Source organism: Saimiri boliviensis, chromosome 7, assembly GCF_048565385.1.
Source record: "Saimiri boliviensis isolate mSaiBol1 chromosome 7, mSaiBol1.pri, whole genome shotgun sequence".
Classification (NCBI taxonomy): Eukaryota; Metazoa; Chordata; class Mammalia; order Primates; family Cebidae; genus Saimiri; species Saimiri boliviensis.
The window spans coordinates 66,191,265-66,217,131 of NC_133455.1; the positions used below are offsets into that span (position 1 = coordinate 66,191,265).

At 42.6% G+C, this 25,867-nt stretch overlaps 1 protein-coding gene across 8 annotated transcripts in view; it reads right to left on the reverse strand.

Annotated features, from left to right (window-relative positions):
• Positions 1–8,807: 8,807 nt before the first annotated feature.
• Positions 8,808–25,867, reverse strand: part of TFCP2 (transcription factor CP2) — a 65,756-nt gene continuing 48,696 nt past the window's right edge. For 3 of the 8 annotated variants that reach the window (XM_039472127.2, XM_074402640.1, XM_074402639.1), the window contains 9 exons: positions 24,043–24,153; positions 23,249–23,337; positions 20,564–20,612; positions 20,075–20,168; positions 17,758–17,848; positions 14,658–14,782; positions 13,775–13,917; positions 11,453–11,504; positions 8,808–10,299 (listed from right to left, as the gene is read on the reverse strand). In XM_039472127.2, coding sequence (XP_039328061.1) covers positions 10,262–10,299; positions 11,453–11,504; positions 13,775–13,917; positions 14,658–14,782; positions 17,758–17,848; positions 20,075–20,168; positions 20,564–20,612; positions 23,249–23,337; positions 24,043–24,153 — 792 coding nt within the window. In that variant the 3' untranslated portion in view covers positions 8,808–10,261. Of the gene's footprint in view, positions 10,300–11,452; positions 11,505–13,774; positions 13,918–14,657; positions 14,783–17,499; positions 17,547–17,757; positions 17,849–20,074; positions 20,169–20,563; positions 20,613–23,248; positions 23,338–24,042; positions 24,154–25,867 lie in introns of those variants that run through there. The other 5 variants (XM_039472129.2, XM_039472128.2, XM_039472131.2 and 2 more) reach the window with 5 other exon arrangements.

Below are 25,867 nucleotides of genomic sequence, written 5' to 3' on the forward strand. Positions count from 1 at the left end.
TGCTCCTGCTTCAGCCTCCTGAGTAGCTGGGATTACAGGCACACGCCACCATGCCCAGCTAATTTTTGTATTTTTAGTAGAGACGGGGTTTCACCATGTTGACCAGGATGGTCTCCATCTCTTGACCTCGTGATCTACCCGCCTCAGCCTCCCAAAGGGCTGGGATTACAGGCTTGAGCCACCGCGCCCGGCCTTACTACTTCATTTTTAATACTTAATTCATAGTGTTAAGATGATAAAAATTGAGGCTTGAAAGATTACACTGTCCAAAATCATATCCAGAAAGAGAAGGAGCTGGGATTTGCATGTAGGCCTATCTGACACCAAAATACATGCTATATCAACTACCTTTTACCACCAAAAAATAAACAAGAACACACTACCCAGAGAGCTGAAAATAAATAGGACAGAGGATATAATGTGTTGAAATTCTTGAAGAAAGAGTTAAACTAAAAATCTAAGGCATTGTATTTGTTTTTCTGAAAAGGAATCTATAGACATAGCTCTGAAGTTGTGTGTTACTTCACTAATTTACACTTAATTGTATTCTAGCTCTAAATAAACAGGCAACTCTTTGTGACTAATTCCACACTAACAAAAAGAGAACAGTACATGTAAATCTGAGAAAAAGAGTGCCACAGCAAGCTGAAAGCACAAACATCAAAGAAGTCTTATGAGTGGCGTCAAGGAAGATTTCAAATAGGACATAGTTATTTATACATGTGCATAGTACACACATACACACACACATCATTTATAAAAACAAAATAGGTGGGGCTCGGTGGCTCACGCCTATAATCCCAGCACTTCGGGAGGCTGAGGTGGGTGCATCACCTGAGCTCAGGAGTTCAAGAGCAGCCTGGCCAACATGTCAAAACCCCATCTCTACTAAAAGTACAAAAATTAGCCGGGTATGGTGGTGCATGCCTGTAATCTCAGCTATTTGGGAGGCTGAGGCAGGAGAATCACTTGAATCTGGGAGGCAGAGGTTGCAGTGAGCCGAGATCACACCACTGCACTCTAGCCTGGGTGGCAAGCAAGAAACTCCATCTCAAGAAAAAAAAAAAGCAAAATAACATCAAAGTTTGAGGGGTATGCAGAGACGAATTTAGAGAGGACAAGTTTAATAAGCTCAAGGAGGTAAATGAAAGTCTGAAGCAAGGGTATAAAGATGTGTAGAGAAATACATTAACTAAACTCTTAAATGAAAAATCAGATACTAAAACTCAGGAAGATTAGCCAGGTGTGGTGGCAGGACCCTGTAATCCTAGTTACTCAGAAGGAAGAGGCAAGAGGGTCAGATGAGCCCAGGAGTTTGAGGCTATAGTGAGCCATTATATGATCACACCACTGCACTTCAGCCTGGGCAACAGAGCAAGACCCTGTTTCAATAAATAAATAAATAAATAAATAAATAAATAAACTCAAGAAGAAAACGAGAATTGGGCCAGGTGCGGTGGCTCACATCTGTAATCCCAGCATTTTGGGAGGCCAAGGCAGGTGGATCACTTCAGGCCAGGAGTTCAAGACTAGCCTGGCCAACACAGTGAAAACCCGTCTCTACTAAAAAAATATAAAAATTGACTGGGCATGGTGATGGGCACCTATAATCCCAGCTACTTGGGAGTCTGAGGCAGGAGAATTGCTTGAACTGGGAGGTGGAGGTTGCAGTGAGCCAAGATTGCGCCATTGCACTCCAGCCTGGGCGACAAGAGCGAAACTCTGTCCCAAAAAAGAAAAAAAGAAAACAAGAATCTGCCTTAATTAAAATGTGGACCTCATCTTAAGCAAATCTAATATATGAAAACACAGATCCATGTCCCCAAATATCACATACAGTCAAAAAAAAGTACAATAAGACAACAAATAATACAATGTTATTATTAAATAGCAAGTTCCCTTATAACTGATATTAATCCAATTGAAAACTAATTCATATATAACTTTTCAATGTCTGAATTTAGAAATGCAAATGCTAGACTTACTTGAAATTTCAAGCAAGACAGAATTTAGCTTAGGCCTATGTTCATAAGGAACATCACAGGAGAAATGCTGTAGAGAACGTGTAAAGAAAGATGTGAAAAGAAAAAGGAAGAAGTGGAAATAGAAGTTCAAGATTAAAGATACAATTCAAGGTCGGCTGGTGCGGTGGCTCATGCCTGTAATCCCAGCACTTTGGGAGGCGAAGGTGGGCAGATCACGAGGTCAGGAGATTGAGATCATCTTGGCTAACACGGTGAAAACCCGTCTCTACTAAAAATACAAAAAATTAGCTGGAAGTGGTGGTGGGTACCTGTAGTCCCAGCTACTCAGGAGGCTGAGGCAAGAGAATCACTTGAACCCGGGAGGCAGAGGTTGCAGTGAGCCAAGGTTGTGCCACTGCACTCCAGCCTGGGCAACAAAAACAAAACTCTGTCTCAAAAAACAAAAACAAGGGCCGGGCGCGGTGGCTCAAGCCTGTAATCCCAGCACTTTGGGAGGCCGAGGCGGGTGGATCACGAGGTCGAGAGATCGAGACCATCCTGGTCAACATGGTGAAACCCCGTCTCTACTAAAAATACAAAAAATTAGCTGGGCATAGTGGTGCGTGCCTGTAATCCCAGCTACTCAGGAGGCTGAGGCAGGAGAATTGCCTGAACCCAGGAGGTGGAGGTTGCGGTGAGCCGAGATCGCGCCATTGCACTCCAGCCTGGGTAACAAGAGTGAAACTCCGCCTCAAAAAACAAAACAAAACAAACAAAAACAAAAACAAACAAACAAAAAAAACAAGGTCACTAAAAGAAGCAGGAAGGAGAACAAAGTATGGAGAAAAAATAGGTGCTGGTGGCATTCCTCCCCATGTCACAAAGGGCAGCCTTTCCCAACTCACTCCATTTTGCAGTGGTGGGACACTCTTTTGCATTGAAGTCTTGGAGTTGGTATAATGAAACAAAAATTAATCACAAACTAAAAGCACTCTAGCAAGGAAAGCCTTAACTCACAACTAAGAAAATAGAGCATTTACAGCAGGTGTCCCCAAACTTTTGACACAGGGGGCCAGTTCACTGTCCCTCAGACCGTTGGAGGGCCGCCACATACTGTGCTCCTCTCACTGACCACCAATGAAAGAGGTGCCCCTTCCTGAAGTGTGGCGGGGGGCCGGATAAATGGCCTCAGGGGGCCGTAGTTTGGGAACGCCCGATTTACAGGAATGCAGAATGATGTAGGATTACTCTTTATTAAAGGGTATAGAGGCTGAGTGTGGTGGCTCATGTCTATAATCCCAGCACTTTGGAAGGCCAAGGTGGAAGGCTCACTTGAAGGCAGTAGTTCAAATCAGCATGGGCCACTGACAAGATCCTTTCTCTACAAAAAATAAAAGGGCTGGGCACAGTGGCACATGCCTGTAATCCCAGCACTTTGGAAGCCTGAGGTGGGAGGATCACTTGAGCCCAGGAGGTTAAGGCTACAATAAGCTATAATGGTGCCACTGTCCTCCAGCCTGGGAACAAAGTGAGATCCTGCCTCAAACAAACAAAACAAAACAAATTATCTGGGGTGTGATGGCATGTGGCTGTGGTCCTACCTTTTCAGGAGACAGAGGCGAGAGGATTACTTGAGTCCAGGAGTTCAAGGCAGCAGTGCGCTATGATCACACCACAGCCTGGGCAACAGAGCAGGACCCTGCCTCTAAAATTTAAAAAATTTTTAAAAATTAAAAAGCTAAGAATGAAAGAAATAGGCAAGTGTGGTGGCTCATGCCTATAATCCCAAGACTTTGGGATGTCAAGGTTGGTGAATCACTTGACGTCAGGAGTTTGAGACCAGGCTGGCCAATACAGCGAACCCTGTTCTACTAAAAATATAAAATTAGGGTAGGCACAATGGCTCACACCTGTAATCCCAGCATTTTGGGAGCCCAAGGCAGGCAGATTGTGAGGTCAAGAGATTGAGACCATCCTTGCCAACATGGTGAAACCCCGTCTCTACTAAAAACACAAAAATTAGCTGGGCGTGGTGGCGCACACCTGCAGTCCCAGCTACTCAAGAGGCTGAGGCATGAGAATCGCTTGAAAACCCAGGTGGTGGAGGTTGCAGTGAGCCAAGATTGTGCCACTGCACTCCAGCCTGGGTGACAGAGTAAGACTCCTCTCAAAAATAAATAAAAATTAGCCAGGCGTGGTAGCACATACCTGTAATCCCAGCTACTCAGGAGGCTACGGCAGGATCACTTGACCCCAGGAGACGGAGGTTACAGTGAGCTGAGTTTGTGCCACTGGACTCCAGCCTGGGTGACAGAGGGTCTGTCTCAAAAAAAATAAAAAAGAAAGAAAGAAATGTATATAAATGAGGCAGCTAGGTGGGACAATTGTGCCATTCCTACTGAGACTGGAGTTCTCATAAGACCCATAGGGGCCATAACAGATCAAATTCCTATAGAGGAACCATCCATGACCAAGGAAGCAGACCAATGATTCAGTAAAATGATAAAATGGTTCTTCAGTTTCAGTTCTCCAGTCCCCCAAAATCTGGCATTGTTAGGTTTGGCCAGAGAAAAAAGCAACAAGAGGGATAAGCTCAATCTTGATTTCAAATATTTGGACTCTAAATTTGTGTTGCTTTCAAGACTGAATACTGAAGCTCTGTTTAGCCTTTCATGATGATTTGCAAGACAGTCCAAATCTCTGCAGCAACCCTCTACAAAAGACTTTCTCAGAGTATCTGAGGATCCATAGCGTTTTGAGAACACTCCTCCATTATGCATACATTAGAAATGTGTTGGTGCCATTATCCCACACCCTCTTCACTCGCCAAGCTCCCCTGGCTACCAGCTCAGGATCATACTCTGCTCTCACAACATGCCCAGTACCTGACTTCCAGGAATCAGAACTTCTTCCCCTTCATGTGAACCTCACTTTCTCAGGTCTTGCGTTTTTTTTTTTTTTTTTTTTTTTTTTTTTTTGAGACATAGTCTCTCTCTCTCTCTCTGTCAAACAGGCTGGAGTGCAATCTTGGGTCACTGTAACCTCTGCCTCCCGGGTTCAAGCGATTCTTGTGCCTCAGCCTCCTGAGTAGCTGGGATTACAGGCATGAGCCACCACGCCGGGCTAATTTTTTTTTTTTTTTTTTTTTTTTTTAGCAGAGACGGAGTTTCACCATGTTGCCCAGGCTGATCTCAAACTCCTGACCTCCAGTGTCTGGCTGTGTTTCCTTCCTTTATATGGCTTTTTTTTCCCCCCGGAGATAGAGTCTTGCTGTCGCCCAGGCTGGAGTGCAGTGGAGTGATCTCGGCTCACTGCAACCTCTGCCTCCCGAGTTCAAGTAATTCTTCTGTCTCAGCCTCCCAAGTGGCTAGGACTACAGGCATGCACCACCAAGCCTGACTACTTTTTGTATTTTTAGTACAGATGGGGTTTCACATGCTGGCCAGGTTGGTCTTGAACTCGTGACCTCATGATCTGCCTGCCTCAGCCTCCCAAAGTGCTGGGATTACAGGCATGAGCTACCATGCCCAGTCTATATGGCTTCTTAAATAAATCATTTATGTGGGCAAACATTTTCATTGGGCCATAATATTGGACAATCAATCTTATTACTCAGTAGCCACATTTCAAAGTGATTACTCAATCCTTAGAGTCCTGCAACGACCCTTCTCCCCTTTTATTAATATTTCCCAATAACTCCCTTTTAATTATCAAGTCTTTACACAGCAGATTTTTCTACATAGAACCTATTATACTTCAAGGGAGTACAGGCAATGGTAAGTCAAATAGGATGCTATGCCTCTTCTCTAAAGGGCCTAGGCTGATGCGGTGGGTGGCTCACACTTGTAATCCCAGCACTTTGGGAGGCTGAGGCAGGAGGATGCTTGAGCTCAGGAGGTCGAGACCAGTATGAGTAATATAGGGAGACCCTGTCTCTACAAAAAAATACAAAATTAGCCAAGTGTGGTGGCATGCACCTGTAGCCCCAGCTACTTGGGAGGCAGAGGTGGGAGGATCGCTTGAATCTGGGAGACAGAAGCTGCTGTGAGCTGAGATTATGCCATTGCACTCCAGCCTAGGTCACACACACACACACACACACACACACACACACACACACTCAAATATATAAATATTTGCAAATACATACTTGCAATATATATATGATAAATATAAATTGCACTCCAGCCTGGGTGACACACACACACACACACACACACATGCACGTTCAAATATATATATGTGAAGGGCATCCTTACAGAATGACCAGTTTTTAAAAAGAATGTAAAACTAGAAATTCTAATATAGTAAGATATTCAAGATATGCTAAATATAAAAATGAAATTGCAGGTCATTAGTATAACATGAACCCATCTGAGTGTGTGCGTGTGTGTGTGCGCATGTGTGATGGGGGAAATTCTTTGCAATGATTACCTCTACAGAGGGGACTAAGAGGTAAGGGGGAAAAGGTATATAATACCATTCTTTATTGTTTTAATTTATCATTTTGTGTATTACTTTCATAATAAAAAAGCTACTATAAAATTTTCACTTAGTTGAAAGGATTAATAGTGAACATATGCAATGTTTTAAAGCAAACCGAATAATTACAATGTTCTATCACTATGCCAGTTTTTATCACTGGCACAATAAAATTGTTTTGTAGCTAAAGAAAGCCTAAGAGATTTTCTGGTAAATTTAAGTATCTATAATTACAAAGTTGTATAAATTCATTTCCATAAATTTGAAGACTACTCTAAAAAACGCTGACTTAGGTAAAAATAGTTAAGTGTAATTTATAGTCAATATATTAATAAAGGTCTGGCATGGTGGCTCATGCCTGTAATCTCAACACTTTGAGTGGCTGACACGGGAGGACTGCTTGAGCCCAGGAGTTCAAGACCAGCTTGGGCAACACAGTAAGACCCCGTCTCTACAACAAAACATTAGCAGGGTTTTGAGGTTTGTGCCTATAGTCCTTGAACTACTTGGGAGGCTCTCAGGCAGGAAGATCATTTGAGCCTCAGAGTTTGAGGCTGCAGTGAGCTGTAACTGCAGCACTGCACTCCAGCCTGGGTGACAGAGGGATATATAATTGCTTTTTTGAGATGGGGGTCTCACTCTGTCACCAAGCCACATATGGTGCAGTGGCATGATCACAGCTCACTGCAGCCTCTAACCCTGGGCTCAAGCAATCACTGCCATGCCTAGCTAATTTTTTAAACTTTTTGTAGAGATGGGGGTCTTAGCCCAGGCTGGTCTTGAACTCCTGACCTGGCCTAAAGTGATCCTCCCATTTTGACCTCCCATTTTGGCCTCCCAAAGTGCTGGGCTTACAAGCATGAGCCACTGTGTCTCATCTATATATATAATTCTATGCAGCGTTTGAAGGAAGAGGCACTAATGCACAGATTTGGAAGAAATCTTAAAAGTCACCTAGTCTTGGGCCAGGCGATCTGGCTCACGCCTGTAATCTCAGCACTTTGGGAGGCTGAGGCAGGTGGATCACAAGGCCAGGAGTTCAAGACCAGCCTGGCCAACATAGTGAAACCCCATCTCTACTAAAAATACAAAAATTAGCCTGGCATGGTGGTGCATGCCTATAGTCCCAGCTACTTGAGAGGCTGAGGCAGGAGAATCACTTGAAACCGGAAGGCAGAGGTTGCAGTGAGCCAAGATCATGCCACTGCATTCCAGCCTGGGCGACAGAGCAAGACTCTGTCTCCAAAAAAAAAAAAAAAAGAAAAGAAAAGAAAAAAGAAGCCACCGGCCGGGCACGGTGGCTCAAGCCTGTAATCCCAGCACTTTGGGAGGCTGAGGCGGGTGGATCACGAGGTCAAGAGATCGAGACCATCCTGGTCAACATGGTGAAACCCCGTCTCTACTAAAAATACTAAAAATTAGCTGGGCATGGTGGCATGTGCCTGTAATCCCAGCTACTCAGGAGGCTGAGGTAGGAGAATTGCCTGAACCCAGGAGGCGGAGGTTGCGGTGAGCCGAGATCGCGCCATTGCACTCCAGCCTGGGTAACAAGAGCGAAACTCCATCTAAAAAAAGAAAGAAAGAAAAAAGAAAAAAGAAGCCACCTAGTGTTGGCCAGGCACAGTGGCTCACACCTATAGTCCCAGTACTTTGGGATGATGAGATAGGAGGATCACTTGAACCTAAGAGTTCAAGATCAGACTGGGCAACAGAGTGAGACTTTATTTCTATATTTTATTTTATTAAAAAGAATTTTTTTTTGAGACAGAGTCTTTTTGTGTCACCCAGGCTGGAGTGCAGCAGGCTGATCTCAGCTCACTGCAACCCCCATCTCCCAGGTTTAAGCAATTCTCATGTCTCAGACTCCCAAGTAGCTGGGATTACAGGTGTGCACCACCACGCCCAGCTAATTTTTGTACTTTTAGTAGAGACGGGGTTTCACCATGTTGACCAGGCTGGTCTGAAACTCCTGGCCTCAAGTGATCTGCCTTGGCCTCCTAAAGTGCTGGGATTACAAGCCTGAGCCACTGTACCCAGCCTCATTTCTATAGTTAAAAAAAAAAAAAAAAAAAAAAGGCAGGCATCTAGTCCAACTTTCCCACCCAAACACCTAGGCATACAAAAAAAAAAAAAAAAATCAAAACCAATAGCAGCCTGCTGAGGAGAGAACCAAGAACCAGTACTACGAATACAAGACAACCAGAAATGTTTCCTCCTCAAAATGGTGACATCTGGTAACCATTCACTAAAAAGTATTTTGGTGTAATATAGCAAGTTGCTCAGGTCAGTTTTAAACAAGTCATTGACTTAATTTTCTGGCTTCAAAGTTTTCAATTTGTTTCAAACCAAGAGAAATTAGACCATGATGTAGATTAATTTTAATGAACAAAAATCTCTGTATAAAAAAACATTTAAACCTTACCAAACGCTTTAGACACACACACACACACACACACAATCTTAGAACATTATCTTTGTTTGCCAACATAACCTGTAAAAGTATTTCTCAATAAAACCTACAAATGAAGAAAGAAAATCCATGATGCTACACTTACACACACACACACACACACACACACACACACACACACACACACACTCTTAAGGAAGAACGAAAACATGGTAAGAATGTGAACAGGAAGGGAATGCATCTTTTTCTGTAAAGCTTATATTAAAAACACTGCATGAGTAAAATAACTTCTTATACCAAGAGAAGATGCAGAGGGGGAAACAGAAAGCAGGGATGAGACTAACTCATTAATAAATAGTTTGAGAATGTCCTTCAAGAACAGTGAATGTGGGGAGTTACCGATTATCCTGAGTTGTCACCACCTCAAGTTCTTCGATTCTGATAACTGATGACACTTAAAAAGCATCTATGTGTTCATATTTTGTAGGTCTTGATTTGTTCGACATTATTTAGGTGTGCTTTGTCTCTTTCAGTGGTTAATTCCTCAGTTCATACTCAGTGTTATGTCCGAGTCACCAGAAGGGCCACAGTAATAACTAACACAAGCTTATAAAGGGTGGCATATAGAGGGTGAATAAGAAAGGCCAGTTGCCTGGTTTGGATTTCAGCATCACTACCTGTCAGCTTCTGGTACCTGGCAAGCTACTTAGCCACTATCTGTCCATTTCCTCATCTTCGGTTGTGGGTCACTATAGCACCTACTTTAGATAGTGTGATTAGGGAGATTAAACAAGATGATCATTCAAAACATTTATCACACTGCCTGATCAATAAATGCTGGCTGAAAACACTATTAGTTGTAGTATTACAGGGGAACCAAAAGAAAAATTCTATCTCTGTATTTTTCCTCACTGATAAAATTTTCAGGGCCAAACTGTGGCAAAAAGCAGAGATACCAGTACATTTGAGACCAGTACAAAGAGATTGAAGACCTCATCTTATGAATATAGATACCCATTTTTATATAAGAAAAAAATTACATGGCTCCATATCACAAAATTTAAGATCTTTCTGTTAAACATCACACAATTCCCATCATCATTATGCCCTACATACAATCTAAATGATGTAGAGTTTCTATTGATATTCAATAACAACAAGGTCCAGAAATTTTAACTAAGAAATAGCTGCAGAACTGCATATTGGGCAGTAATCTGTGTGTGCCACAAGAGCTTGGGCCAACACAGAGAGCCAGGATTCTGCCTCCATGGCCTCGACTCCTCCACACACAGTCAGATGAGTCAGGTTCCTGCAGACCTTCAAATCTCCATTCATATCCCCCTTGGAGAGGGCCGTTTTCAGAGGTGAAGGAAGCAGCAGCCGCTGAGCACGAAATGCCGCCCTCCTACTTGAGTATAATATGATAGCTATCATTGGTTTCTGCTGTTAAAAAGAGAGAGAAAATTATCTTTAGTCACCTCTAAAGCACAGTAGGAGAAACAAAATATGGTAAGATTTCTGTGAGAAGGGGGAAAAAAAAAAAGATCAGGACAAACAGCAGCATACTTATTAATAAGCACAGAACCTTATAATAAATATGCAATATAAAAACAACATGCCAGGCAGGCAGATAATGAGGTCAAGAGGTCAAGACCATCCTGGGCAACAGGGAGAAACCCCATCTCTACTAAAAAAAAAAAAAAGTAGAAAAATTAGCTGGGTGTGGTGGCATGTGCCTGTAGTCCCAGCTACTCCAGAGGCTAAGGCAGGAGAATCACTTGAACCCAAGAGGTGGAGTTTGCAGTGAGCTGAGATTGCGCCACTGCACTCTAGCCTGGTGACAGAGCAAGACTCCGTTTCAAAAAGAAAAAAAAGAAGAAAAAAAACGTGCCTTGATATCCTCAACTGTAATGGAAGATGAAAGAGAATGGCAAAAAGCTGGGCCGGGCGCAGAGGCTCACACCTGTAATCTCAGCACTTTGGGAGGCCAAGGTGGGTGGACAGCTTGAGGTCAGGCGTTTGAGACCAGTCTGGCCAACGGGGGGAAACCCCATCTCTACCAAAAATAACAAAAATTAGCCGGACATGGTTGTGCATGCCTGTAATCCCCGCTACTCGGGAGGCTGAGGCAGGAGAATCACTTGAACTCAGGAGGCAGAGGTTGCAATGAGCCGAGATCATGCCACTGCATTCTACCCTGGATGACAGCTAGAGATTCTGTCTCAAAAAAAAAAAAAAGCTGACTTACACAAAGAAACAATCTCTTATAATGTCACTTTCTTTATTAAAATAAAGAAAAAATGCCTCAATTTCCTCAACTATAATGGAAGATGGAAGAGAATGGCAAAAAGCCAGGCCAGGCGCAGGGACTCACGCCTGTAATCCCAGCACTTTGGGAGGCCGAGGTGAGTGGATCACTTGAGATCAGGAGTTCGAGACCAGCCTGGCCAACGTGGTGAAACCCATCTCTACCAAAAATACAAAAATTATGGTTGATACTTTCCCTATCTCTCCTCAAAGAAGTAAAGTATGTACTTTACCTAGTAGTAGCAAAGCTGTTAAACTGCTTAGAGAAAGGTGTTTATCTTACTATTACCTTTCATTGTGTCCAGAATAAAACATGCTTCTTCCTGAAAGTTTTGTATCATCTGAAAATATCAAGAAAACTTGTGATTATTTAAATGAAAAAGAACCCCTTTATATTCCTGTGTCTCTGAGGACTACCCCACATCCAGAGGGATTTAGATGGGAGGCTCTACAGGCCACAAATAGTGTATTTCTTGAATATCTATATAGAGTCATGAAAAGTTTCTTCCTCCCAATTTTCAAAAGTCTGCTTCGCAAACTTCCCCCCGCCATTTGGTTTTTAAATATTAAAAAGCTAAGCAGGTAAGAACAGTTATCTTAAAGCTAGATATGCATTTCCCTGGGTTAGCCCCAAGACTCTCCAAGGAGCACACAGACACTAATGCATGCATACAGGAGAACTAACTTCCGTGTCTTCAACAACCATATGTGCTCTTTCCTAAAACTTCTTTAATTTTCCTTCCCCACTTTCCCTTCTCAAACTCCCTTCTCCCATTTTACAAGATAAAGGCATAAGTTTCAAGCTCCCAGAATCCTAACAAGGTGCTCTGGCCCACGATGTAAAAGCTTCAGGTGCCAAAGTGGAGTGACAAAGGTGAACTCTAATAACTGGGCAACAAACTCTTTTATGAGCCACATGGTTTCTAACTCTTTCCTTTCACCAGAATTATGGAGTAACCTAATCACAAATTGTTATATGATAGAGGATTCAAAATGATTTTTTGATATCACTATATAATTTTTGGTATGTAACTGTGAAGTTTAAAATAATATAATGACATTGTTATTACAAAACTCTGTCCATTCCTATCAATTTATGTGGGTCAAGTCCCACAGCATTTATATCTAGAGGAAAAAAACAGAATAAAATCGATGCTGAAATCCTATGTCATTCTGGCAATCAATAGGCAGTATTCATCTACAAAGGAAATAATTACGTGCAAGGGTACAGGTAGGGAATGAAACAATTTCATCCAACTCATTTTTTTTTTTTTTTTAAGATGGGGTTTCACCATGATGGCCGGGCTGGTCTTGAACTCCTGACCTCAGGTGATCCACCCACGTTGGCCTCCCAAAGTGCTAGGATTATAGGCGTGAGCCACTGCGGCCGGCCCAACTCATTCATACATATACCTGTAATAATTTTTTTCTTTTCTTTTCTCAGCTCACCACAACCTCTGCCTCTGCCTCCACCTCCGCCTCCCGAGTTCAAGCGATTCTCCTGCCTCAGCTTCCCAAGTAGCTGCAATTACAGGTATGCACCACCATGACCTGCTGATTTTGTATTTTTAGTAGAGATGAGGTTTCTCCATGTTAGTCAGGCTGGTCTAGAACTCCCGAACTCAGGTGATCTGCCCGCCTCAACCTCCCAAAGTGCTGGGATTACAGGCAAGAGTCACCATGCCTGGGCTTCTTAATGTTTAATAATTACTTATTAAAACATGTAGCATATTTACATTATTTTAATCAATTGTAAATTATGATAATTTCATTCATAATAATTTTAAAGTTTTTATTTAAAAACTTTGTTTCAAACAAATATAGTAGGATAATAAAAGATGTTTGTGCATAAAAATATATGACAGTAGGCTGGACATGGTGGCTCATGCCTGTAATCCCAGCACTTTGGGAGGCTGAGGTGGGTGGCTCACGAAGTCAAGAGATCGAGACCATTCTGGCCAACATGGTTAAACCATATCTCTACTAAAAATACAAAAATTAGCTGGGAGTGAAGGTGTCTGCCTATAGTCCCAGCTACTCGGGAGGCTGAGGCATGAGAATCACTTGAACATTGGAGATGGAGGTTGCCGTGAGCTGAGATCGTGCCACTGCACTCCAGCCTGAAAACAGAGTGAGAGCTCCGTCTCAAAAAAATAAAAATAAAAGTTACAGTAAGATGGCCGGCCCCAGTGGCTCACACCTGTAATCCCAGCACTTTGGGAGGCCGAGGCAGGCGGATCACCTGAGGCCAGTGGCTCAAGACCAGCCTGGTCAACACGGCAAAACCCTGTCTCTACTAAATACGAAAATTAGCCATGTGTGGTGGCACATGCCTATAATTCTGCTATTCAGGAGGCTGAGGCAGGAGAATCACTTGAACCCAGGAGGTGGAGGTTGCAGTGAGCTGAGATTGGGCCACTGCACCCTGGCCTGGGCAACAGAGCAAGACTCTGTTCCAAAAAAAAAAATTTTTTTAGGAGGAAAGCAAGCAAAAAAGTATGAAACCCTCTGATCTAGACAACAGAACACTCTACTCCAGGAGAACTGCTCTTGCTCTGTGCACTGACAAATTAATCATCATCTGGTAATTCAACTGTACTGAAAAATCTACCTCATCACTGATGAGCACATGAATTCCTGTTGGCCCCTGCTTGTAAATCTGGCTGATCTGGCAAGGGGAAATGCTGAAAAGCTGAGCAATTTTTTCTGTCAATTCAACAGCTGTCAGTTCTTCTAGATAGATAGCATGGTAAACTGCGAAAGGGAGAGAGCAACAGCGTCAGTACAAAGTTTGTCTGCCCTTACGGGTAACTTGATCACTAAGAATGCCCCCTTCTCTGAAGGACTCAGAAATCAGACTGCCTAAGTTCAAATTCTGGCTCAACCACTTGCAGCTGTGTGACCTAGGGCATGTTATTTACCCCTAGACCTCATTTTTCTCACATAAATCTAGTGATAATGATAAATTCCTCTGCAAAGAGCAGATATTAGATGTAAATATTAAAGCATATAAAAAGTGTTAGGAATAGCACCTGGCTAGGCGTGGTGGTTCACATCTATAATCCCAGCAATTTGGGAGGCTGAGGCAGGGAGATCGCTTGAGCCCAGGAGTTCAAAACCAGCCTGGGCAACATAGGGAGATCCCATCACTACAATAAGTAAAACAATTAGGCAGATATGGGACGCACACCTGTAGTTCTAGCTACTCGGGAGGCTGAGGGGAGAGAATCACTTGAGCGCCAGTGGTCAGACGGCTGCAATGAATCATGATTGCACCACTGTACTTCAGCCTGGGTAATGGAGTGAGACTCTGTCCCCCCACCAAAAAAAAGAATAGCACCTGCCATATAGTAGGAGCGCAAATAAATGCTAGTGATTATTGTTACTTCTTGCAGACGGTGAATCTACTGTCTGATAGTTTCCCATCACAGATGCCCATAAGTTACCGCTTCACCTTTGTTCATATCTGTCCTGGTCTGTCCAGAACAACCTACCGAAGAAAGTACCATTTGAGTCTCCATCCTCATGCTTCTGTTGCTGTTGCTGCTGCTGCTGCTGCTGCTCCCTCAACTGCAGTGATTCCTGACAAACATAAATGGTTAACCTCGGACGCACCATCCTAAGGGGAGGAAAAAGGCTAATTAGTCTTACATTCTTTAGGGTAAGCACAATAAAAAGAAGGGAGAAACTGTGTTTCTACATTAATAGTACAGAGCAGATGAAAAGTAGAAGCTCATTGGCCAAATGCAATTAATTCACTGCTTTATTAGTTCCCCAGTGGTAGGGCTTTTCTCCTTAACTGGAATGAGTTCCAATATGAGGCATCATATAAACTTCTGAACTTGTGGCTTTTCCTGAAAACTCAGATCTAGCAATCTTAAGCCCACATTCTCACATGAAAACAATCAGCTGTTCTCCTTACGTGACACATATACTCTTCACTATACCCCAGTTTTGACTGCCATTCATTTACATTACCTGTACATCCTCTGTAGTCATTTGAGTTTGTGACTTATGGTGTAAAAGTTAGAAATAGTCAAGATATATAAGCCACTGTCTTATGGGTCAGGTTCAAGATACACTTTTGACTCAAAAATGCCAAAAGAGTAAACTAGACCATCTTATTTTTCTCATTACCTTCTCCTAACTAGCCTAAGTCCTTTTTCTGTTCTTCTTAGAGAAAAGTGTTCAACGACCTCTTTTTTTTTTTTTTTTTTGAGACGGAGTTTCGCTCTTGTTACCCAGGCTGGAGTGCAATGGCGCGATCTCGGCTCACCGCAACCTTCGCCTCCTGGGTTCAAGCAATTCTCCTGCCTCAGCCTCCTGAGTAGCTGGGATTACAGGCACGCGCCACCATGCCCAGCTAATGTTTTGTATTTTTAGTAGAGACGGGGTTTCACCATGTTGACCAGGATGGTCTCGATCTCTCGACCTCGTGATCCACCTGCCTCGGCCTCCCAAAGTGCTGGGATTACAGGCTTGAGCCACCGCGCCCGGCCTGACCTCTTGATCATCTTACTCTTTCTTATTTCTTATTTTTTTTTTTTTTTTTTTGAGACGGAGTTTCACTCTTGTTACCTAGGCTGGAGTGTAATGGTGCAATCTCGGCTCACCGCAACCTCCGCCTCCTGGGTTCAGGCCATTCTCCTGCCTCAGCCTCCTGAGTAGCTGGGATTACAGGCACGCGCCACCATGCCCAGCTAAATTTTTTGAATTTTTAGTAGAGACGGGGTTTCACCATGTTGACCAGGATGGTCTCGATCTCTTGACCTCGTGATCCACCCGCCTCGGCCTCCCAAAGTGCTGGAATTACAGGCTTGAGCCACTGCGCCTGGCCTTCTTTCTTATTTCTAAATACCCTTTAGATAATATGCTTAAAAGAATGAAAGATCAATTATTTTTCCCTAAGTCATCAACCCCTGCTTTCACTTCTTTCCTTAAAATTTTCCAAGATTCACCAGGCGCGGTGGCTCACGCCTATAATCCCAGCACTTTGGGAGGCTGAGACAGGTGGATCACCTGAGAATGGGAGTTCAAGACCAGCCTGACCAACATGGTGAAACCCCATTTCTACTAAAAATACAAAATTAGCTGGGCATGGTGGTGCATGCCTGTAATCCCAGCTACCTGGGAGGCTGAGGCAGCAGAATCGCTTGAATCCAGGAAGCGGAGGTTGCGGTTAGCTGATATCACACCATTGCACTCTAGCCCAGGCAACAAGAGCAGCGCTCCAGCCTAGGCAACGAGAGCAAGACTCCATCTCAAAAAAAAAAAATTTTTTTTTCCCAAGATTCAACACCTACCCCTGGCTTTTTTTTTTTTTTTATATATATAAAGACAGGGTTTCACCATATTGGTCAGGTTGGTCTCGAATTACTGACCTCAGGTGATCCGCCTGCCTCAGCCTCCCAAAGTGCTGGGATTACAGGCGTGAGCCACCGCGTCGGGCTCAACACCCCTTATGATGTAGACAAAAACAAATATGACTGGGTACGGTGGGTCACATCTGTAATCCCAGCACTTTAGAAGGACAAGTCGGAAGTACTGCTTGACTTCAGGAGTTTGAGACCAGCCAGGGAAACATGGCAAAATCCCACGTCTACAAAAAGTACAAAATTAGGTGGGCACAGTGGTGCACACCTGTAGTCCCAGCTGCTCAGGGAGCTGAGGCAGGAGGATTGCTTGCACCCAGGAAATCGAGGCTGCAGTGAGCCATGATCACACTACAGCACTCCAGCCTGGGTGACAGAGCAAGACCCTGTCTCAAGAAAAAAAAAAAACCCACAAAAAACCAAACCAAAAATAAATACTGCACAATCTGTTTTTCTGTTTAGTCATTGATTTGGTTCTGCTGCCATTGACCTAAATGCCTTCTTCATCAATGTTACTACTACCTATTTAAAATGGTAACTCCCAAAAAAAGTTCACAAACTACTGTGTAGTTTAACAATTGCAGGCAGACACTCAATTCCTACCCACACTTAAGAATGAACACTTTTCTAGTTAAAACCACCTTGGGGGAAAAAAACCGACTTGGGGCCTTTGTACCTGTTAGTTCCTTCTGCCTAGAACAATTTCCCTTCCTGTGACTCCAGAGCTGCATCCTTCTCAGAACTCAGCTTAAATATCCCTCCCTGGAGAGGTGCTTCCTGACCACATTCTGGGCACTCTTTAGCCCACACCTTGTTTTTTGCTTATTTGTTTTGTTTTTCAAAGCTCTTATCACTATCCACAATACTTACTTATCTCACTCCCCATTAGAAAGTAAACTCCCTCACAACTGGCACCCTGTTTTGCTCACCAATAAATTAATATTCCCAGAGCCTACAATAGTACCTGGCTCATGAAAAGGATGATGAATATTCATTGCAAAATTCATTCACCTGGAAATGAAAAATGGAATATCATGGGAAATTCCCTGGACAAAGTGTAAGAAAAGATTTTAAAAAATCTTTATTTGGTATATAGCTGACATTAAAAAAAAAAAAATGTTTTGACAAGGTGTATTTAGCTGTGTAGAGTATTGTGAAGAATTCCTGATTCAAAATCCATTTGGAATCCAACCTCATTGATATTTTAACACTAATTACATACCGGCCTTTTAATGCATTAAAAAGTCTGATTCCATCTGCAGGGCCACAGATTTGGATCACATCATCTCTAGTTAATTTCAATAAATCTGCCCCTGGAAAAAAATATAAGAAAATGGATGGTAAAGGCAAATATTCTCTTTGTTAATGACTATTAAAATGGGCTCTATTATAAGGACACCTCATTACCAGAATGTTACGATCCATAATTTTCTTCATGGCATATAAGGCCCTTCATGACCTGGCCTCAACCTCCTCTCCCATCTCAATTCCCCTCAATTAACTTCCCCACTTAACCCTATGCTTTCATCATACTGATGATTTCTAATGAGCAAGTTGTTCTTTCTGCCTGAAATATCCTTCCATTATCCAGGCTGGGTGCAACATGCCTGTAGTCTCAGCTACTCGAGAAGCTGAGGTAGGAGAATTGTTAGAGGCCAATTGATTGGCAGGAGTTCAAGACTGGCCTGGGCAACATAGCAAGACCCCATCTCTTAAAAAAAAAAAAAAAAAAAGAAAAAAAAAGAAATCCTGTGGCTCAGGCCTGTAATCCCAGCACTGTGGGATGCCGAGGCAGGCGGATCACCTGAGGTCAGGCGTTCGAGACCAGCCAACATGGTGAAACCCTGTCGCTACTAAAAACACAAAAATTAGCTGGGCATGGTGGTGGGTGCCTGGAATCTCAGCTACTCGGGGGCTGAGGCAGAGCAATCACTTGAACCCAGGAGGTGGAGGTTGCAGTGAGCCAAGATGTGCCTCTGCACTCCAACCTGGGCAACAGCAAGACTCTGACTCAAAAAAATATACATACTGGATTCACCTCATGTGTCACTTATGTTCCCCAATACGAGATCCTCCCCTGAAGGTTTTACTGTCATTATCAGAACACTTATCTACAGCATCACAGCTATTTATCAGTTTTTCAGAGTTTTATTTTTATTTCATTAGTTGTGTCTTGTTTTGGTGTTTTTTTGGACAGATGATTAATGGGCTATTTGATCAGGAAGTATGCCTCATCCATTTGTGTATTCCTACACATCAAAAAATGCTAAATAGGCCGGGCGCCATGGTTCACACCTGTAATCCCAGCACTTTGGGAGGCCAAGAAGGGTGGATCGCTTGAGGTCAGGAGTTTGAGACCAGCCTGGCGAACATGGTGAAACCCCGTCTCTAATAAAAATATGTAAATTAGCTGGAGGTGGTGGCAGGCATCTATAACCTCAGCTACTTGGGAGGCTAAGGCTAAGGCAGGAGAATCGCTTGAACGTGGGAGGCGGAGGTTACAGTGAGCTGAGATTGTGCAAATGCACTTCAGCGTGGGTGACAGTGAGACTCCATCTTTTTTTTTTTTTTTTTTTTGAGACGGAGTTTCGCTCTTGTTACCCAGGCTGGAGTGCAATGGCGCGACCTCGGCTCACCGCAACCTCCGCCTCCTGGGTTCAGGCCATTCTCCTGCCTCAGCCTCCTGAGTAGCTGGGATTACAGGCACGCGCCACCATGCCCAGCTAATTTTTTTGTATTTTTAGTAGAGACGGGGTTTCACCATGTTGACCAGGATGGTCTTGATTTCTTGACCTCGTGATCCACCCGCCTCGGCCTCCCAAAGTGCTGGGATTACAGGCTTGAGCCACCATGCCTGGCCTGAGACTCCATCTTTAAAAAAAAAAAGCGCTAAATAAAAGTGGATGGTGTAAATGAAATAAATTATAGTGATATCAAGGGGAAAATTTCAGACTACTTGATAAAATACTCTATGAAATATACATTTTACAAAGTGTTGTAGGCTGGTGCGGTGGCTTACACCTGTAATCCCAGCACTTTAGGAGGCCGAGGAGGGCAGATCACCTGAGGTCAGGAGTTCAAGAACAGCCTGGCCAACATGACAAAACCCTGCCTCTATCAAAAAAGTACAAAAATTAGCCAGGCATGGTGGCACATGCCTGTAGTCCCAGCTACTGGGGAGGCTGAGGTGGGAGAATCACTTGAACCCAGGAGGTGGAGGTTGCAGTGAGCTGAGACGGCACTACTGCACTCCAGCCTGGGCGACAGAGTGAGACCCTGCCTCAGAAAAAAAAAAAAGTGTTGTATGAAATAAATTAAATTGAACTTAAACGAAGGAATATTTGTTTTTAAGTATTTCACAGCACAGTTGCAGCTACTGAGAAAGTCTTAAGAGTTCTGTGAAATTCATTTCATCAGAGAAATGCAGAGATCTCTCATACACATATATACACACACAACTCTCCCACGGACATCAGGAGGCTGTAGAATACAAAGGAAAATTTCATGCTGGGGAAAACAAAAGAAAAAGAAAATTTAACCTGAGAAGTTTGTGAAAAGTCTTGTGAATGTAGAAAAACGATTTCGATGCAACCACTGCTGAGCTTCCTGAGGTGTGGTTGTTGGTAAGAGGTTCTGAAAGGGAGAGAACATTTTTTAGGTAATCAAATAGATCTGTCTGTTACCCCATTAGGTAACACATAGCCAAACACACCCACATACCCTCATTCTCAGGCCTAGTTTGTGCAAGTTGTTTTCTCTTTCTCTAACCATGCAAGATGCTCAAGGAGTTCTAGCCTCCTTTTCTTCCCCACTAGACTGTAAGCTTCTCAGATGGAAGGGTCCTGTATTACTTGTTTCATATCTTTAATCCCTAGCACAGTATCTGATTCATAGCCAAAATTCAATAAATGTTTGTTTAATGAATGAATGAATAATATTCCCTAAAAGGTGGGCATTTCTACTGAATTGGACAGTCTTCAAAGTATTACTAGACATTGCAAGTAACTAACATTCAACTTTAGACTTACATCTGTGACTGGAGGGGGTGGCTCTGGCTGGTGGTTTGGTGAACCATTTCTAAAGAAACATTTAAAATGAAAGGATGAGTCCATGACACATGCTGGGGCTCATTATTTCATTCCTCATCTTTACAATAAATCTTAAGCTAGAGATTAAAAAAAAATCTGTCCTTGCTCATAAAACATTCTTATTCTTCGACCCAACACTTTAATTTTCTATTAGTTTAACCTAAAGATTTTATGGGGAGGGGGAGAAATTATGTCATTAGCAATATTTTTTATTATTGAGGAAACTGAGGAAAATATCAAAGTTTCAATAAGTTGGGACTGATGAGATAAATTATGGCATAAGAAATATTTAACCGGTGGGCACAGTGGCTCACGCCTGTAATCACAGCACTTTGGGAGGCCGAGGTGGGCGGATCATGAGGTCAGGACAGTGAGACAATCCTGGCCAACATGGTAAAACCCCATCTCTACTAAAAATACAAAAATTAGCTGGGTGTGGTGGCACACACCTGTAGTCCCAACTACTAGAGAGGCTGAGGCAGGAGAATCACTTGAACCCGGGAGATGGAGGTTGCAGTGAGCTGAGATCACGCTACAGCACTCCAGCCTGGCGACAGAGCAAGACTCAAAAAAAAAAAAAAAAAGAAATAAAAGAAATTTAACCATAAATTTATTAAGATGAAAAATTGTGAAAGAATAATTGTTAAGATAAAAATTTTTAAATAAAATGAAAAATAGCAGGATAAAGAAGTTTATCAGTACAATACTATTGTAGGAAATACATAAATATGCACACATACACAAGAAAAATATTGGAAGAAAATTTATGTAAGGCAACATGATCACACACGTTTAGAATAAAAAATAATTATTTTTAAAGCAGCTTCAAAACTTAGTGCTAATTTGTGATCCAAGAGTTATCTCCACACCCTCAGTCAGTCTTTCTCTCTTTCTTTCTTTCTTTTTGAGATGGAGTTTCGCTCTTGTCGCTCAGGCTGGAGTGCAGTGGCATGATCTCAGCTCACTGCAACCTCTGCCTTCTGTTTTCAAGCGATTCTCTTGCCTCAGCCTCCCCAGTAGCTGGGATTAAAGCTGCCTGCCACCATGCCTGGCTAATTTTTATATCTTCAGTACAAACGGGGTTTCACCATGTTGACCAGGCTGGTCTCGAACTCTTGACATTGTGATCTCCTTGCCTCAGCCTCCCGAAGTGCTAGGATTACAGGCATGAGCCACTGTGTCCAGCCTCAGTTTTTCTTTATACGTTCGTTGTCTATGAATTGTCCCTCTTCCCTAATGCCTACGCTTTTTTTTTTTTTTTTTTTTTTTTTGAGACGGAGTCTTGCCCTGTCACCAGGCTGGAGCGCAATGGAGCGATCTCAGCTCACTGCAAGCTCTGCTTCTGGGTGTTCAAGTGATTTCCCTGCCTCAGCCTTCCAAGTAACTGGGACTACAGATGCGAAACACCACACCCAGCTAATTTTTTTTTAATTTTAGTAGAGACAAGGTTTCACCATGTTGGCCAAGATGGTCTCTATCTCTTGACCTCGTGATCCACCCGCTTTGGCTTCCCAAAGTGCTGGGATTACAAGCATGAGCCACTGTGCCCGGTCATGCCTACTTTTATGGAATAAAAAGTTTAATCTAGTATGAAGTACATAACAAAGAGAAGAGAAAAAGTTTTAAACACAACTCTTAAACCCTATATAATATTCAGAATTACCTATAAGTAGCATGTATCATCCATGTGGATGTTAAGATATTTTTTTCTTTCAAAAAAAGATCTTTTTCCTTTTTTAGCCTTAGCTGCAAAATTTAAATTTGGTATTCAAACTTAGTAATTAACTTATCTTAGGGCCCTAGTTATATGTATTCCTTCTACAACTAATATCTACTTTTATTCTTGTTACATTTTGAATATTTAAGCTACCTTAATTAAATCCTTTAAAAAGTAGGTCAGACATAGAGCCTGAATAAATCCCAAAACACAACATTGCAACCAAACAATATGTTCACACATTTGGTAGCTTAACTAGTTCAAGTTTCAATATGGTTATGTGAAATACATGTTAAATGCTAGGACCATAATACAGCTACTTTTTAAAATTGGAGTAGGCGTCTGTACCAACTTTCAATTATCTCTTATGGTAAAAGATAACAAGGCAAGATTAAATGTATCCCATAGATAATTCCAAAACTTCATTTTAGCCATCATCTTCAAACTTATTTCCCCAATTATCAAAGATTCATAATAATTCGGTGTTAGAAGTATTTCTAACAAGTAACAAAGCAAATTTTAGTATTTGTACAATTGTTTCCAGTTCCCAAAGACCACTCTCTGATGCAAGCATGATCAGGAAGTGAAACAACCGCAGATGTACAGTAATAGGGAGAAGCAAAAAACCCAGCTCATCAGTTCCTCAACCACTAAAAATTGACCGTAAATGCTACTTTCTGGTGGGGGAAAAAGAAAAGGAGGAGGGAGAGGGGAGAACACAAGGAGAAGAAAGGGCTACATAAAACTCTTTCAGTCTCTTTTGAAGATAATCCAAATCTCAGTGAATAAAGAAATCCATCAAAGACCAAAAAGATGTGCTTATTGATGTAAAAAGATCTTGTTTATGAACAGGTAATGAAAGAACATATATTTTGGACAAATAAGCCAATTTTATTTCCCAGACTTACCCTTCCCCAAGAGAAAAACTGCTGTGGGAACTGTTGAAACCAGGTGATGGGGAATTATTGACATACGTGATCTCAGGCCATGGAGAACACTAAAAACAAAGGATAAGTTAGATAATGAATAAGCACATTGGACCCTATTGCTCCTTGAATAGCACATCTTGATTAGTAAATCTTAATTCCTCAGAGACCCTCATAAGCAACAGAGATCATTGCTTCTCTTTCCACCATGTCGGAGCCTGTGGAGGCCTTCTGGGAATAGGACTTTAAAAGGAACTACGTCTAGAAAGTTGTGGTCCCAGGCCATTTGTGCTGGATATAAGTGGGTTCTCCAGAACCAAAGGCAGCACACAGCTCTTCTTAAAATTGAAAGTGGTTTATTCCCAAGATGAAACTGAATTATATTTGGGCAAGAGATGTGCTTATGTAGACAAAGCAAAGAACACCACAGTGACTCCTGGTGGCAAACCAAACAAAACCAGAGTAATCCGGGGACAGGTAACTCGGGCACTCAGAAACAGTTGGCATTGTTCATGCCAAATTCTAAAGCAACCTTTCTGCTAAGGCCACTGGACACAGAATCCATGTGATACTGTGTCCCTATGGATTTAAACTAATGGAAAGTAAATAAAAGTAGATTTGTGCTCTTGTTTTTTTAAAAACAAAACAATACCAAAACAGAGTGAGGGAGAATACTGCTTAGAAGAAGTGAATTTTGACCAGTTTGGAAGTGATGAATTTTTCTTCTAAGATGACAAATTATGAACTGAAACTGTCACCAAGAGATATCTTGTTACCTCTGTGAGTATGGTCGTCTCATAGGAAGGTTGATATTTCTCCTTTTCATGAGGTGTTCGTTTCTCCATTTTCTCTCTGTCCGTTTTTTGCTTTCTGTCTGCTCCTTTGGGCTGAAATGAGAAATATTTTGTTATAAACTCAAGTAATCACCTTTTAAGCCAACAATATTACTTCTAAAAACTTAAATATTCACACATGAAACAAAATTGTATGTGCAGGGATGTAAAGGTAAGAAACATCACTTTAAGTTTGAAAATAGGAAATTTACATGTTTGATAGAGTTGAAAAGAATCAGATCTATAGCTACCAACATGGAAAGATTCTAAAGCACACAGTTCACTGAAAAAAACCAAGTCTCAAAACAATTCAGATAGTATAATCCCACTTACGTGTCAAAGAAAATATGTATGTACCTATGTATGCGTGTATATAAAAGCACAGAAGAGAACTAGAAGAGCTGGGCGTGGTAGCTCACTCCTGTAACTATCGCACTTTGGAAGGCCAAGGCAGGCAGATCGCCTGAGGTCAGGAGTTCGAGACTAGCCTGGCCAACATGGCAAAACCCCATCTCTACTAAAAATACAAAAAACTAGGTGAGCATGGTGGCACATGCCTGTAGTCCCAGCTACTGGGGAGGCTGTGGCACGAGAATTGCTTCAATTTAGGAGGCAAAGGTTGCAGTGAGCTGAGATTGTGCCACTGCACTCCAACATGGGCAACAGAGTGAAATTCTATCTCAAAAAAAAAAAAGAAAGAAAAGAGGGAACTAGAAAAACACATACAAAATTATGACAGTGGTTTCCTTTGGGAAGAGGTTGTTGCAAAGGGGTTTGGCGTAAGAGTAGTAAAGAGAGAATTTCAGCGTTGTTCTGAATACTTTTGTATTATTCAATTTCTTACAATGAGAACAAATTAAAATTTTTTTTAAGATGGAGTCTTGCTCTGTCACTCAGGCTAGAGTGCAGTGGTGCAATCTCGGCTCACTGCAACCTCCACCTCCTGAGTTCAAGTGATTCTCCTGCCTTAGCCTCCCGAGTATCTGGGATTACAGGTATGTGCCACCACGCACAGTTAATTTTTTTGTATTTTTAGTAGAGATGGGGTTTTACTGTGTTAGCCAGGATGGTCTTGATCTCCTGACCTCATGATGTGCCCACCTTGGCCTCCCAAAGTGCTGGGATTACAGGTGTGAGCTATCGCGCCAGGCCCAAGAACATACTTATCTCTGTGACAAAAATAAATAGGACCCTGGCTGGGGCACAGTCGCTAATATCTATAATCCCAGCACTTCAGGAGGCTGAGGCAGGCAGATCACTTAAGCCCGGGAGTTCAAGACCAGCCTGGGCAGCATGGCAAGACCTCCCTCTCTACAAAAAATACAAAAATTAGCCCAGTGTGGTGGCACATGCCTGTAGTCCCACTGACTAGGGAAGCTGAGGCAGGAGAATCGATTGAGCCCACAAGGCTGAGGCTGCAGTGAGGTTTTTTTGTTTTTTTTTTTTTGAGACGGAGTTTCGCTCTTGTTACCCAGGCTGGAGTGCAATGTCGCGATCTCGGCTCACCGCAACCTCCGCCTCCTGGGTTCAGGCAATTCTCCTGCCTCAGCCTCCTGAGTAGCTGGGATTACAGGCACGCGCCACCATGCCCAGCTAACTTTTTCTATTTTTAGTAGAGACGGGGTTTCACCAGGTTGACCAGGATGGTCTCAATCTCTCGACCTCGTGATCCACCCGCCTCGGCCTCCCAAAGTGCTGGGATTACAGGCTTGAGCCACCGCGCCCGGCCTTGCAGTGAGTTTTGATTGTGCCACTGCACTCCAGCCTG